At 45.1% G+C, this 16,662-nt stretch overlaps 1 protein-coding gene across 2 annotated transcripts in view; it reads right to left on the bottom strand.

The window, feature by feature from the left end:
* Positions 1 to 15,717, bottom strand: part of GABRG2 (gamma-aminobutyric acid type A receptor subunit gamma2) — a 163,422-nt gene extending 147,705 nt beyond the window's left edge. For both annotated transcript variants that reach the window (XM_060240633.1, XM_060240632.1), the window contains exon 1: positions 15,668 to 15,717. In XM_060240633.1, the coding sequence (XP_060096616.1) occupies positions 15,668 to 15,708 (41 nt within the window). In that variant the 5' untranslated portion in view covers positions 15,709 to 15,717. The remainder of the gene's footprint in view (positions 1 to 15,667) is intronic.
* Positions 15,718 to 16,662: the final 945 nt, after the last annotated feature.

Below are 16,662 nucleotides of genomic sequence, written 5' to 3' on the forward strand. Positions count from 1 at the left end.
TGCTTTTAAAACGTTAGAAGGTACCAATCTGGCGAAGCTGTATTTGGACTGTGAACTTCCTATGAAAAGTAAAGGCAGTCCTCTGTGCAAGCACCAGTGGTTTCTGACTCTGGGGTGACATCGCATCACGACGTTTTCACAGCAGACTTTTTATGGGGTCATTTGCCGTTGCCTTCCTCAGTCACCTACACTTTCCGCCCAGCAAGCTGGGTACTCATTTTACCGACCTCGGAAGGATGGAAGGCTGTGTCAGTCTTGAGCTGGCTACCTGAAACCAGCTTCCATCAGGATTGAACTCAGATCATGAGCAGAGAGCTCAGACTGCAGCATAGACATAAACTACGGGGGGGGGGAGGACTCGAGCCTCCTCCAGGCAACCAACAAGGACTTGGAGGTTCAGGGGCTCAGGCCTCCCCCAGGCAGCCAGTGCCAGGCATAGTGACAAACTCTTTTAGAACAAATCATCAACAGTCCTGGAACCTTTAGAAAGGATGGCTGTAATTACTAAGAGCCAGCATGGGTTTCTCAAGAACAAGTCATGTCAGACTAACCTGATCTCTTTTCTTGAGAAAGTGACTACCTTGCTGGATCAGGGGAATGCTGTAGACATCGTTTGTCTTGATTTCAGTAAGGCTGTTGATAAGGTTCCACATACTATCCTAGTTGATAAGTTGGTAAAATGTGGTTTGGATCCTGTTACTGTTAGATAAATCTGTAATTGGTTGACAGATTCCACCCAAAGAGTGCTTGTGAATGGTTCCTCATCCTCTTGGAGAGAAGTGACAAGTGGAGTGTCTCAAGGATCTGTCCTGGGGCCTGTTTTGTTTAACATCTTTATAAAGATTTGGATGAAGGAATAGAGGGAATGCTTATTAAATCTGCAGATGATACTAAATTGGGAGGGGTTGCAAATACAGTAGAAGACAGAAGCAGGATACAGGATGACCTTGACAGGCTGGAAAACTGGGCTAAAACCAATATAATGAATTTTAACAGGGATAAATGTAAGGTTCTGCATTTAGGTAGGAAAAATCCAATGCATGGTTATAGTATGGGGGAGACTTGTCTTAGCAGTAGTATGTGTGAAAAGGATCTATGGGTCTTAGTGGACCATACACTGAACATGAGTCAACAGTGTGATGTGGTGGCTAAAAAGGCAAATGCAATTTTGGGCTGTATCAATAGAAGTATAGTGTCCAGATCACGTGAAGTGATGGTATCGCTTTACTCTGTTCTGGTAAAACCTTATATGGAGTGTTGTGTTCAGTTTTGGGCACCACATTTTAAGAAGGATATAGACAAGCTGGAATGGGTCCAGAGGAGGGCAACAAAGATGGTGAGGGGTCTGGAGACCAAGTCCTATGAGGTAAGGTTGAAGAAGCTGGGGATGTTTAACCTGGAGAGGAGGCGGCTGAGAGGTGATATGATCACCATCTTCAGGTACTTGAAGGGCTGTCAGAGAGAGGATGGTGCAGAATTGTTTTCTGTGGCCCCAGAAAGTAGGATCAGAACCAATGGGTTGAAATTAAATCAAAAGAGTTTCTGGCTTAACATTAGGAAGAACTTCCTGACCGTTAGAGTGGTTCCTCAGTCTAACAGGCTTCCTCGGGAGGTGGTGGGCTCTCCTTCCTTGGAGGTTTTTAAACAGAGGCTAGATGGCCATCTGACAGCAATGAAGATCCTGTTAATTTAGGGGGAGGTATTTGTGGGTTTCCTGCATTGTGCAGGGGGTTGGACTAGATGACCCTGGAGGTCCCTTCCGACTCTATGATTCTATGAATCTAGACAGAACCTGCCATTTTAGTCTCTATTGTCACTCTGTAGTTTTAGATTTTATATATATTTAAATTGGTCTTTTATTGTTTTTCCTGTTGATTGTTTTTATGATGTAACCCACCCTGAGCCTGTCCTTTGGGAAGGGCAGGCTAAAAATCAAAATAAATAAATGTAAAACTACGAATAGGATCAATGATTAATAGCAAAAAAACCCAAACAAACCCATGCCTCATGTAAGTTCAATATTTGTGTGTGTGTGTGTGTGACCCCAGAAACTCTAGTGTCTGAAAAATATCAAAAGGTAGGAAGGCACTGGGAAGGGGCTATAGACACCACTTTGTTGGTGTTAAAGGCGCCACTGGGCTCAGTTCTCACATCTGTTAATTGCCTTATTATCTGTATACCAATTTACTCTGATTTACACATCTTACCCCATGTGTTATTCCAATCTTAGCTGGATTTATTGCTCAGTTGTTCCTCCCCCCCCCTTACCTATATGCAATACTTGAGGAAATCTGTGAATCTTAAGGAGTAGCCATACTAAGCGTCTCAGTTCTCACTTGTACCCATAATAGAACGTTATTTGACTTGTAGGTGCCACTGAACTCAAACCTCATTCCCATATCTGTCTATTAACTCTTGTATTTGTATGGTAATTTTATGCCATTCACAGAACTTTCTCACATCCAGTCTCAGCTATAATCACCCAGTATTTATGAATCTTGGCTTTCCTGACAACCACCCAACCCCTGTAAGTAAGGGCTGAGGAAACTGTTTTCAATGTATCTGACGAAGTGTGCTTGCATAGGGTAGCTTATACCCAGAATAAAACTTGGTTGGTCTTAAAGGTGTCACTAGACTCAAATTTTGTTAAACTAGTTAGTGATTGGGGGGGTACTTTTCTCCACTCCTGGTGGCATTGCCCAATCATAAATAGCTTTTGGAGACAAATCTATCAAGAAGTACAAGAACTCACATCATACTCTCCTCCATTTACGCCCAAATTTGCCCTTTTAAATCTTCTAGATAACTCAAATATCCCCAAATTTGCAGAGGAATTGATCTCACTCATGTTTGTGGCTGCTAAATTTGCAATAGCTCTAGTTTGGAAACAACACTCTCCCCCCTCACGACAAACTTGGTGGTTAAAATTGTGGGATTATTTTGCACTGGATAAGCTCACTTATGACTTAGGCCCTCATCGTTCCCAACAAACTGCTTCCTCGAATTTTATAGAAAAATGGCGACCCTTCATTGATAAAGTTTATGCTGATAATAGAATCCCCAATGCCTCATACCACGCTATATTGATGTCCTGTCAATTACTTTCGTAACTGCACTCTGTAATGTTTCATGGTGTCATGTTTTGATATTTGATGCATACTCATGGTTTTCGTTTGTTATATCTGTATCGCACTTCTTAACTCAATAAAGCATTCCAAATGGTTAAAAAAAAAAAACTAGTTAGTGATTGGAGAAGAAATCGGGGGGAAGAGTAGCACTGTATTGCATACATATTGCTTTTGATGTGGGGGGTTCTTTTTGTTAGAGAGATATTTTGTGCCTTCTTCAAGCAGCTATAGGGGTGGGGAGGTAGGATACGGCAGGAGAGGATGCTTGTGGGAACAGAAGGGGTAACAGGGGATTGGGAGCAGGGTTCCCTCTAAACTGCAGAGTCTTGTGAGCAAAAATTCGACTTTGTGAGCCACTGGCATTAAAGTTGTGAGCTCCTGCATAAATTAGTGTGCTCTGGGGTCATCCTTCCTGAGCTAAGACAGAAATGTGCGATCTGGAGGCTAAAAAACTGAGCTAGCTCATGCTAACTCAGCTTAGAGGGAACACTGATTGGGATAATATTTGATTGTACTGTAATTTCTAAAAGAACTTTCTAAAGAAACAGTTTGCATTGTTAATTAAAAGTTAAAGTTGTACTTCAGCTGTCTGAAGATCATTTGTTGAAGCCAAATGCGTTCTGCAAGTTGAACCTAAAGAGCAGAAATTTACCATGCACAGGAATGCAGTCATTGCCCATAAATTGAATCATGTGATTTTCATTAATGATTTGTTCTGAAAGTCTGTGTTTTTAAGGTGGAATTTCTAAGCAATATTCTAAGAGGGCAAGGTATATGAAATCATAGGTGGTATAAGAACATGGGCACTGTTCTGAATTGCCTCAAAATGTACTTGTACTCACTTGTAGGATATGAGTTTGAAGTGACAAGAACATTTCCACTACTATAAACTTTGTACATTGCTCAGCAATTGAGTGCCCAGAAACTGTTTTGTATTCTGCCCCAGGTCAGAGACCCATGAATTTATCAAACAAAGGTATTTGTAATGCCATAGTTTTGTAAATTTCAGTACAGTGGTACCCTTATTAATGAGGCAGAAACAAGACACCTGTAAGTGAATGACCAGGGAAACTTATAAAATGTTCACCTAAAGCTTTTCTATATTGCCTTTTATTGTCAAATTTGTGACCACTGGTTTGTCCTATGCACATGATATGTATATTTGCAGATCTTAAAGTGTATTCTAAAAGTGAATTTCAAAAACAGGAAACAGCAGGAGACCTCTGAGATACCACTATAACCACTGGGTCTGACCCAGACCATGGACATTGTTTGGGAGGGGGGGGGTTGCTCCCTAAATTTATGGGGAGGGAGCTTCTCCATAAATCAATAGGTAGCGATAATGGAGGCCCCTCCCTGTGATGTCATTGGTTTCTCCCTATGATGTCACTGGATCCCAAGGCCTCTGGCCGAGCCTCAGCCCCTCTACCCAGGAAACTGAAAAGTCTATGCCATTTGGACTGCAGTACTGCAGCTTTACCACTGTTCACCATGATGGACTTCCTATAACCTAATTCAATTATCTATATGGTATAATTTTGTTCCACCCTTCCTCCAAGGATCTCAGGACAGTATATATGACTCTCCGTTCCCGGTTTTATTCTCCCAACAGTTCTTTGAGTAGGTGAGTCTGAGAGAGGAAGGGAGAGTCTCAAGATCAGTCAGCAAGTATCATAGCAGAGTGGGCAACTGAGCGCTAGCCTCCCAGATCATACTCTGACACACCAACCACTAGACAGTCTTGCCACCTATACTGTACTACAGACAGAGAATATGGGGCCAGTGCATAACTTTAACGATGTAAGGGTGATAAATAACATAATTCCGATCTTGGTAGTTCAGTTGTCATGTAAGTAGTCTGGGGTTTGGTGCATTGTTAATGTAAATGTTTTATTGTTTCAGAGTTCAATGTTATACTTTTAGTTTTTCAAAACATTGCCTTACAATGAATTCTAAGGCGTTACGGGATATAATTCATGTACATATAATCTTTCTGCTGATGTGTGGTAGCAGATCTCACATTGCTTCCCAATTTATAAACAGACGAATGAGCACAACAGAAGCTAGAATTGAAACTATAACAGGATAGTTATGTTCAGAGCTTTTAATAATTGTATTCCAGAATAAAGACTCTATATCCATATAAAGAGGTGTCATTTTTTTACTAGAATAAGAAGGCTTCAGAGCGGTTATATCTTCTCAAATCTTATGTTGTCCTTTGCAAGTATTATCTACGAATTTGAGTTTCAGGTGCTAAATTTCAGATCATGAAAAGGTGATATGATGGTTGCACCACACATGGTCTTGGCGTCTTCCATAAATATAGCTTCATATGCAAGCATGTCATACAGATAAGAACATAAGAACATAAGAGAAGCCATGTTGGATCAGGCCAATGGCCCATCCAGTCCAACACTCTGTGTCACACAGTGACACACACACACACATACACACACACACTGTGGCTAATAGCCACTGATGGACCTCTGCTCCACATTTTTATCTAAACCCCTCTTGAAGGTGGCCATGCTTGTGGCCACCACCACCTCCTGTGGCAGTGAATTCCACATGTTAATCACCCTTTGGGTGAAGAAGTACTTCCTTTTATCCGTTTTAACCTGTCTGCTCAGCAATTTCATCGAATGCCCACGAGTTCTTGTATTGTGAGAAAGGGAGAAAAGTACCTCTTTCCCTACTTTCTCCATCCCATGCATTATCTTGTAAACCTCTATCATGTCACCCCGCAGTCGACGTTTCTCCAAGCTAAAGAGATGTGATCCATCCATTATTTTTGCAGTAGATTGCAGGTACATTGCTATTTTTGTATATTAATCTATACATGAACAGAGAAGAGACTGAGTTTACACCCTGCCCTTTACTCAAGAGTCGCAGAGCGGCTTACAATCTCCTTAATTTCTTCTTCCCACAACAGACACCCTGTGAGGTAGGAGGGGCTGAGAGCAAGGCCAGCCCTTTCACTAGGCAGACTAGCTGGCTGCCTGGGGCATGGCTCTGGCAAGGACACCGGTGTTGCCCTCCCACCTGCCCTCACCTCTGTGGCGAGGGAAATACCGGTGAAAACTATGAGGAACAGCAGCAGCAGTGGGCCGTGCACTGCAGAGCGCGCTGTGAGGCGGCCTGTCACTCTGCTGTTGTACCAGATGTGGGGGCAGAGCTACAGTAGCCTCACAGCGCGTGCTCTGAGGCAAAGGCATGCTGCTCTCCGTCGCTTTCACTGAGGGTGGGACGGGGGCAGGGCGCCCTGCCTAGGGCACTCTTCCTCATGGAGCTGCTGCTGGTTGAGAGAGTTCTTTCAAGAACTGATCTTGAGAGAACAGCTCGGAGAAAGATGTGACTGGCCCAAGGTCACCCAGCTGCTGCGTGTGGAGGAGTGGGGAATCAGACCCAGTTCTCCAGATTAGAGTCTGCCACTCTTAACCACTACACCAAACTGGCTCTTAAAAGAATTTCTCAAAAGAAGGCCTCTGTGCACATAGATTCTGTGGATTAGGTCCAAAGTATACTTTATGTTCATGCTTGTACTTGCAGAAGGGGGCAGATCTGTGGCACTCTTTCTTGATCTGCTGCCCCACATTGCAGTCCATGCTATTCCCAAGGGCTCCCCCATGCTCAGGAGCAGCTTGACGCTTTCTTCCAGTCCCCGTTGCATCCAGAACATATATTCCAGGGTTTGCATATTAACCAGCTGTTAGAAGCACATCAAAATGATTTACAAAAGTCTCGTTGCAATTTAGAGCTGGTTAAAACCCTAAGGGTATGGCAGGAACTAGAGCAATGAATAAAACAGTAGTTGGCTACTTTATAGAGATATCATTAAAAGACTAGGTTCTTAATTCTTTTGAGAAACAATTTGCAGAATATCTTTTAGGGCACATCAAATCAGTAGTCATTATGACTAGTAACTGGCTTATTTTAAATTTTGAATACTGTTCATATTTAACCTTACTTAAATTGCATGAGAATATTCAGCTTCATGTTTGTTTGTTTGTTTGTTTGTTTGTTCAATTTATATCCCGCCCTCCCCGCCAAGGCAGGCTCAGAACAGCTTACATGTTCATGTACATACATGAAATATAAAAATACATTAAGGAAAAAAACCCCCATAAAATCATAAAAATCTCAAAACATTTCAAGTGCTTTATCGATCTTTAGATGGTAATCTGCTTGATAAGATATGTAACTTGGTCTATACTACTATATTAAGCTACTTGTCTGCCAGAGGATTTTGTTCATCTCAATATAAGTTCTTGAGGAATACTCTAATGTTCTGTACGGTTTGTTTACAAGATCATAAGTGCCACAAAAATCTATCCAGTATACAAAACTGGAGGCGGGATACTTATAGCATGATCTACAATCCTGCATATCAGAGTCAGAAGCCAATTTGGTTGCTATCCTGACTATGTTTAGACCAAATTCATTTGCCATCCTTGCAACCCAATAGCCATATATGAGCAGTTGGCCTCATGCAACGTGATCTAGAGGCAGATGTATGATGCAGAGGGCTGCAGTTCTGGGACAGAGAACAGCTGCATCATCTGCCGGTACGGCACGATTCCTGCACAACATATGTTGTGTTACACAGGACAGAGTTCCACAAATATATTCACTGAGGAACTTCTATTGTCACATTTCCCCCCTGGCATCCAACCGTCTCTGTCTTCCTCACATGGTGAGAAACTGTGCTATTTCCCTGAATTCAAATATCGCAGAGGCAACACAGGTGTGTTACTGTGTGCTGGGTGGGAGAGAAAGATTCATGATCTTGCAGCCTGCAGCATAGCTGCTAGGCTGCTTGGAGCTGTTTGCCCTCCAGGGCGGGAAGAGTCGGTGTTCGCCCCGTTCGGGCGCGCTTTGCTGGGGGCGGGGTTTAGCCGCGTCAACGGCTAGCTCCCCGTCCCCTTTGTCAGTCCCTTGGCGATCGGCCCCCCCACCCGCCCTGTCTGCTATGTAAGCATTGCTGGTTGCCTCATTTGGGGAGCCGGGTAGGAATTTTTTACGCCCCGGCTGATTGGCTGGTGCTGGGGTGTGTTTTTTGCCTACCCTGCATAGCAGTGCAGTGGATTGTGGAATTGGCTTTGGGAAGGTGCCTTTAAATAGGTGGTCACTTTAGTTGGCAGGTTTTAGGGGTTTAGGACACTATGCGGCTAGGGGAGGACTGTGAAGCATCCCCCTTTTGGGGAATTTTGGGGTCTGGCATGATCGGCCTTGGGGTTTGGAGACCCGGGTTGGAGAATGCAGACTGTCCAGGAGGCTCGGCTAGAGGGTGCCTTTCTGCCGAGACGTGTGTCTGGGTTTGGGCCCTCTGGTGCTGGCCTCCCTGCTGGGCCTGCCTGGAGGGAGCTGAGCGGCTCAGCTCCGGCTGGGGGGCTGGGTCCTCGCCCGTTAATGGCAGGGGAGCGGTCGCGGTGACCCCTAGCCCTGGCCAGGCCGCTGGTGGGGTGCCCTTGCTGTTCATGTTGTAAGTTAATAAAGTGGCCCAATTTCATTCCAATGCATTGTGTCCGACTCATTATTCCGACCTTGGGGGGGCAAATGCCCCTTTTTAAGTTCTCTTGAATATACAGAACTGGTTTTGCATTGGATTGATTTATTTAGTGCATTTTTACTCCACCGTTCTTCCCTCCTCTGTGACTTTACTGCTCCTGATAGTTTCCAAAAGGTGTCATGAAATTAAAAATGTTCATCTTTGTAGTCAACCTGGTGTACTGGTTAGATCATGACACTAGCATCTGGGAGCCCCAGGTTTAAACCCCTAGTTGGCGATGAAGTTTATTGATTGACTTTGGGTAAGTCATTTTCTCTCCATCCAACTTACTGTGACAAAAACAGTTCCACCTCTCTATAAGAACAGCCAATGAGAATGGACAGAATTTGGAAGGAGAACTGGCAGTTAAAACCATATGTGAGTTGAGGAAGAGTTTGAAGTTGTTGAGAAGCGAGAACAACTTGGGTCAGAAGGGAGAGAACAGTAGCCTAACTCTGGCTGAGAGATGAAGAATTCATGTCAAAAGCTGCAAAGAATGAATACAATTCAAATAAGAAAAGTTGTATATGTACAGCATTTTCATGAATTGCACCAATGTTATTTGAAACGTTCAATAACAGTTAATTCATTTTTATACTTAACCCTACTGACTGAATGAGTACAGTCTGAGGAAAGACACACACACAAACACGCAAGGTCATGGCCTCTGTCTGTCTGTCTATCTATATCTATCTAAATAATCTATCCATCTATCAGGATATATCAAAAGGTGACAATGTTAAAGGAAAGAAGTGTTTGGTTCCTAACCCCAATAGTTCTGCGAAGTATCTGAGTGAAGGGTAGTTGATAAGGGTACTGAGTTGCCCTGTCCAATAGTGTCTTTGAGAATAAAAGAAGGGACCTGGTGTGTGAAAGGGTCGTGGCTTTCTACATATTAAAAAGAGACAAAATTGGTGGAGAACTGTGACTGTGTGACCTACCCGTATCCCTAAATCTGTGACAGAGGCTGCAGTGGGTGGTAGTGACTGTGACAAGGGGTTATCCTTACCTCACAAGGCTGTTGTGAGGGAAAATGGCAGAGGGGAGAAGAAAGTGCCACACACATAAAATGAATTTGCCATGAACGAGGAGGTATCTATGTCAACTACAGATAATGACTGTATTAAGTATCTGTATTAAATATTTAAGTCCAAAATTTTAGGTACCTGGACATGAGACCAGAGCAAATGGAAACAACACACAGCTTGTACCATCAACGTACAATCGCCCTCAGATATCATCCACACAAATCTAAAAATGATTTCCTATAGGAATGCCACTCCTCCCCCAGAATTACAGCTCATCTCCAGACTACAGTTCCTCTGAAGAAAACCAGTGCTTTGGAGGGTAGACTCTATGGCATCGTACTCCACTGAGGTCTGTGTCCTCCCTGGGTTCCATTCCCAAATCTCCAGGAGTTTCCCAACCTGGAACTGGCAAGCCCATACCTCCATCACTCGTAGGGTTGCCAAGTCCAATTCAAGAAATATCTGGGGACTTTGGGGGTGGAGCCAGGAGACTTTGGGGGTGGAGCCAGGAGCAAGGTTGTGACAAGCACAATTGAACTCCAAGAGAGTTCTAGCCATCACATTTCAAGGGATTGAACACCTTTTAAATGCCTTCCTTCCATAGGAAATAATGGAGGATCGGGGCACCTTCTTTCGGGGCTCATAGAATTGGACCCCCTCGTCCAATCTTTTTGAAACTTGGAAGGTATTTTGGGGGGAGGCACTAGATGCTTTACTGAAAATTTGGTGCCTCTATCTCAAAAAACAGACCTCCAGAGCCCCCAATACCCACAGATCAATTCCCCATCATTCCCTCTGGGAATCGTTCATGGAGGTGCATGATGGCTGTGGGGGTGGGGCTTCCCCCGCCGGCCAGCTGGCTGGGGGAGGGGGGAAGCCTGTAAAACCGGGGGATCCCCCTCTGGGACCTGGGGATTGGGAAGCCTAATCGCTCGCCAATGGCCAGGAGGGACCTGACAACCCTATTTCTGCGTGATCTTCCATCGAGTCACAATGCAAAATTTCACAATTCCTACAAAACAGAATATGGGGAGGGGAACGATTTTGTGCAGAGTCTTGTCTGTTTCATTTGAACAGGGAAGTGAAATAGCTCTCCTTTTCACCAGCAGGAGATGTCTGTGGCAGGAGAGGTCAATAATGCACAGGAAAGCCTTAAGAACTAGTTTAAAAAATTAAATATAAAGAAAAGTAAAATCAGTGGATAGCAAGAGCATCGGTTTAGGAGCAGGAGAGAGTTTTGTTGGCGTCTGCCACTTTTGAGGCTGTTTCAATGATTAGAATGTCTTTGAGTGATACAATTGATGGGGGCATAACTCAGCATTTTTCACTGGGTGGATCTGCAGTGCACACTTGCTGAGACGTCTCTATTACTGTAATTTTGGCTCAGGTTCAGGTCTATGACCATCCCTATTAAATAGCGTGGGGTTCAGGAAATAAGTGATGCTATTCATTATTAGTGTGTCATAAAAACGACAGGTGCCCCTGGCATTCATGCCACTAGAGTCCACTCAGCATTGCACCAAGAATACTGTGAAGGATGGCATTCACCTAGTAACAAAATCATACATTCTGAGAGTCAAGAAAATGCCAGTTTGTCGCAACTGAAGGACTAGCTTGAGACAAAAAAATATATATATATATTGTGCTTTGTGCTTAATTAGAAAATGTATATGCACAGTACACACTTCAGGCAGGTCACAACAAGAATAAAATAGTAGTAAAATAACAAGCAATAGCATAAAACACACCTGTGATAACAACTATCTCAGAAACAGTAAAACCAAAGCTGGAAAAAATTAACATTTAAGTGTCACCAGAACTGAAAATAAAGTGGAAACTCTATGAGCATTTGGATAGCCTATTCACAAAAGGAGTACCACCACAGAAAAGACCGTGTCAGTGGTTACCAACTGCCTGACCTCAGAAGGAGGAATTACCCATTTTTTCCGTAAAAACAAAGATTACTTCAGAGCTAAAGGAAGTACATTGGGGAGCAAGCCCATTATACGTTCCCTTCCCCAGAAAGCTGTAATAAGATATTACATATGTGACAATAACAGTCAATGGGCTTCAAAGGGTGTAACTATGGTTAAAATAGCACTATAGAGCTACTAAATTTGGGGTACCATTTCTGGGGAAATATTTTCTTTGAAGTCAGTTCTGTTCAAACTTCATAAAGTTCATTTATAATCAATATTCCGAGGGTCAGATTGTTAGTCCAATGAAGTCATTATACCGATGACCCAGTCCCAAAAGCTTCTGTGGGATTAAATTGCAGGATTCATACACATTCAGAAACCTAGCCCTAACACCAGAATGTAATTATATTGTGCCAGCAGTTGTTCCTTTTTTCTTGATACCACACTGTCAGGGCTTTTAATAAGTGATGGAAATTGATGTCCACTGGTGAAAACAGGAGGGGGAATGACTCTCCCTTGTGCATTCCCCACACACAACCTCTTGCAGCCATTTTGTGCTTATTTATAAATACCCTGCTTTTCTTCCCAATGGGGATCCAAAATAGCTTACATAATTCTTCTTCTCCTCTGTTTCAGTCTTACAAAAGTCACCTTTTGAGATTAAACTAGGATAATGTGACTGACCCAAGGTCACCCAGTGAGCTTTCATGGCAGAGTGGATATTCAAACCTGACTTTCCCAGATTGTAGTCTAGCATGCTAACTACTACACCATGTTGGTACTCTGAGGCCTTCAAGTGGACAGACTCACACAGCCTCACCTGTGATTAAATGCTGGCGGGAGAACGTATGTGGCTGAGAGGCTCCAACCAAGAAGGGCCTAGAGGGACGTTGTCAGCAGTTTAGAGGGCAGTGAGATTTCTCAGCTGAAGCGGTTTATTAAACGACTGCATAAACAAAGGATAGGGCAGATGAGTGAGGTTCTCTACACTGAGGTCTTGCTGGCAATGGAACGTGACAGTTGTTCACTTGGGAGGGATCAGATCTGGCATTTTGTGCTCTGAGCAGGTTCAGTGTCTCCATGAATTATTACAAATAATCATGATTGAGCCAAGGTTATGTACTTTATAGCATATATTCAGATGCCTTGCTGAGAAATCAATAGGGTTTGAGTGCTTAACTGATTAACAAGAAAATACAAATGAGGAATAATAACATAATATAATATAATGAAAGTTTTATGCTGATTTTTTTTTGCTCTTAATGAATTTGAGGGAGGGACGGTGGCTCAGTGGTAGAGCATCTGCTTGGGAAGCAGAAGGTCCCAGGTTCCATCCCCGGCATCTCCAAAAAAGGGTCCAGGCAAATAGGTGTGAAGAACCTCAGCTTGAGACCCTGGAGAGCCATTGCCAGTTAGGGGAGGGATGGTGGCTCAGTGGTAGAGCATCTGCTTGGGAAGCAGAAGGTCCCAGGTTCAATCCCCGACATCTCCAAAAAAGGGTCCAGGCAAATAGGTGTGGAAAACCTCAGCTTGAGACCCTGGAGAGCCGCTGCCAGTCTGAGAAGACAATACTGACTTTGATGGACCAAAAGGTCTGATTCAGTAGAAGGCAGCTTCATATGTTCATAATGAAGGGGAGCTCACCACCTTCCTAGGCAGCTGGTTCCACCTCTGAACGACTAGCATGCTTTGTTTTGAATCCACAGACACTGCTTTGCTGAAAGTGCAATAAAGTTTGAGGATGCCCATCTATTACCTCTTCCTTGTCTCAGATACAATGAGGTAAATAAGGTCAAAGAGCTGGGGAAATCATTTCCAAATAATATCATGTTGTGAACAATGGCTGAGAAAAGTGTAATTAGATCTTCCTTTCACAGATATGTATTGGAAATGAACGGCTGCAATCTCTAAAAGAAAAAAAAAATGAAAACCTTCAGCAAATTTTCCATAAATCTAAATTGACGATGATCGCAACCTGTGGCCTATAGCTCTCTGATACGACCAGTTTCAGAAGATTTATGATCAAGACTAATGGAAAGGGTTGGAAATAGCAACAGAAGCAAGCCAGCAGACATGCTCTTCATTTACACATCTTTCTTTTAGCTGGAACTCTTGTGTGCAAAACCTTCCTTTTAGGGGTGGGTGGGAAGAGATATAACAGAAGTAGCAAGTCAAAAAATAGCTTCAGCGGAGGTGCCCAAAGGCCAGCCCACATGTCTGCTTCAGGCACTTCTGCTGGAAGTTTAACTACAATATTTGATTAATATTTGATTCTTTAGGAAACCAAACAGATCTCAGATGCTCCTCAGACCCAAAGACGTAAAAATTCCCCATTTTCTTGATTTTTTTTTTTTAAAAAATTATCATTAAGCAGTGCTCTCCTTCTATGCCAGAGCTTCCTACTCTAGGGTAGAGTGCATATGAGAAAAACAGAAAAAAAGAAAGTACTTTGACTATATGAACATATGAAGCTGCCTTCTACTGAATCAGACCTTTGGTCCATCAAAGTCAGTATTGTCTTCTCAGACTGGCAGCCGCTCTCCAGGGTCTCAAGCTGAGGTTGTTCACACCTATTTGCCTGGACTCTTTTTTTTGGAGATGCCGGGGATTGAACCTGGGACCTTCTGCTTCCCAAGCAGATGCTCTACCACTGAGCCACCGTCCCTCCCTATAGCTGTCCCACAGACATGAATATAAGGATACTTGCATGTCTGCGTGGGAAAGAAAATAGATATTTTTCTTTCTTTCTTTCCCTCCCCTCCCCTTGAGCTAGGGAGTCATGATAATGTTATATTCTAAGCCCGGAAGGGCATGCTGTGCTTTTCATTTCCCAAACAATCCCGGGAGTTCTTCAATATGGCAGGAAAAGGAGAAGCGAAGGAAACAGGCAAATAGGGGAAGCATCACACCCGCTTTATTGTGATCACCTATTGGGTTATAATGCTCGCTAACCATCGAGCAGGTGTGATGCTTCCCCATTTGCCCGTTTGCTCCCCCAAAGCCCACCAAAGGAAGGAGGGCACCTCCTGCCCTCTTGAACCCAGAGAAAGAAAGGTGGCGTCACCGTGGAGGAGGCAGGGGGGGGAACATGAAGAACCGAGTTGTGTTGGCAAACGCTTTGCTACTTTGGACTCCCGGTGTGGCAAATGCACAGTTGGCAATTTGTATACCCCCCCCCCCCCAAAAAAAAATGCCTAGTTCAGCAGCATGGGGCCGCTTGGCACTGCAGTAATAAACACTTGCAATACCACCACCCCCCCTTGCAGTACAATTCCTGTTTTCTTATTTGTTCTTAGGCGGTGCACATTGCTCTGTTACACACACACACACACACACACAGAGCCAGCACGGTGCTCCTAAGCATCGTGTAAAAAGCTTAAGCGCAGGCCATTGCAACGTCAGCGTGCCCATTTGCCTAATGCAACGCCATGGAGAGAGAGGGAGAGGCTCCCCTCCAGAGAGACGCCGGGACCTCCTCCCGGGGCTCGGCGTGCCATCACTGGGCACTCGGCGCCACGGAAAGCATCCCTTTCCCCCGTTTGCTGGCTTCTCCTCGCCTTTGGCCCAGCAGAATCCAGGGCACTCGGCGCGGGCAGAAGGTGCGGGGAGCCCTCCGCGGACAGCTATGGCTGCTGCTCCGGCACCGCGTTCTGGCATCCGAGCTTGCAGTTCCTTCCACCGAAAACTGCCGAGGAGGAAGGGCGGGGGGGGGGGAGCCTTCCTTGCAAAAGCACCTTCCCCCCCCCCTCCCGCCGACCACCCGCTGCCAGGCTCTAGATGGACATCACGAGCATCATCTAGTCGTTATTACCAGGAGCAGCTCATGCAGTTAGAGCGGGGGAGGGGGGGGCGTTGTGTGTGTGGTTTTTTGGGGGGTCGAAAGGGCTTCTCTGCAGCCCTCCGCCCTCCTCCTTCCAGTGCAATGCCTTGCCAAGCGGCAGCCCCTCTCCCTCCCCCGACACACACACCGCTGCCTTCACACACACACACACACACCCCAAGCTGCCCCAGCCCTTCGTAGCGACGCAGGAAAGCTCGGCTTACCCCTGGATGAGCGAGAGGAGCAGCAGCGCCCGCACCGTCATTTTGAGAGATGCTGCATGCAGGAGGGGTGGATTTGGAGGAGTCATCGCTGCCTCCCGCCTCTCTCTCTCTCGGCCCCGCGCGCCCCTCGCCTCCCTTCTTCTTCAGCTGCAGACGGAGCCTTCCCTTTGGCTTCCGCTGGGCGCTTCGGAGCCGCGGCGGGGGTGACCGAGCCAGCCCCCCCCCCCCCAGCCGCTCCCCCGCGCACACCCGGGCGCTGCCTAAGCAGGGCAGGGGAAGAAGGACCCCCGCGAGATCGAGCCGCGCGGGAGGTAGGCAGGGACCGAGGGGCGCTGCGCGGCGGCGGAGAAAGGCAGAGGGAGAGAGTTGCCTCGCTTCCCTGCAGGTTTAAGCGGGAGGTCAAAGTGGAAACGACGCGCGCGGGGCTGCAGCAGCGGCAGCGGCTCAACACATGCGTGGTGCCAGCCAGCTCTATGGGGGGGGGGGGGTGGTTTAGGTTTTTAAATATGTTATGACACACGCGCGGGGCTGCATTTGGGGAAGTGAGCTGGTTTCAGGGGCGATTGCAACGCTGCGGGGGAGAGAGGAAGGCCTTTCACCTTCACAGGTATCTGATCTGTTCCCCCCCCCCTCCCCCAGAGAAGTGGTTTGGCAACCCAAGAAATACTCTTTGAATGGTGATGGTTGCTAAGCAACTCCCATAATAATAATAATAATAATAATAATAATTTTGAGCCTCGGTGGGGTAGGGCGGGATATAAATCGAATAAAGTAAAGTAAGTAAAGTAAAGTATAATAATAATAATAATAATAATAATAATAATAATAATAATAATAATAATAATAACAATAATACTTTTTTATTTATATCCCGCCCTCCCCGCCAGGGCAGGCTCAGGGCGGCTAATTGAGAGAAGAGGCCGGGATATCTGAATAAGGAGCATTTGAGGAGGGATGTCAGAGTAAGACAGGCCTCCTCTCTTTTTTGGATTGTC

Source organism: Heteronotia binoei, chromosome 5, assembly GCF_032191835.1.
Source record: "Heteronotia binoei isolate CCM8104 ecotype False Entrance Well chromosome 5, APGP_CSIRO_Hbin_v1, whole genome shotgun sequence".
NCBI lineage: Eukaryota > Metazoa > Chordata > Lepidosauria > Squamata > Gekkonidae > Heteronotia > Heteronotia binoei.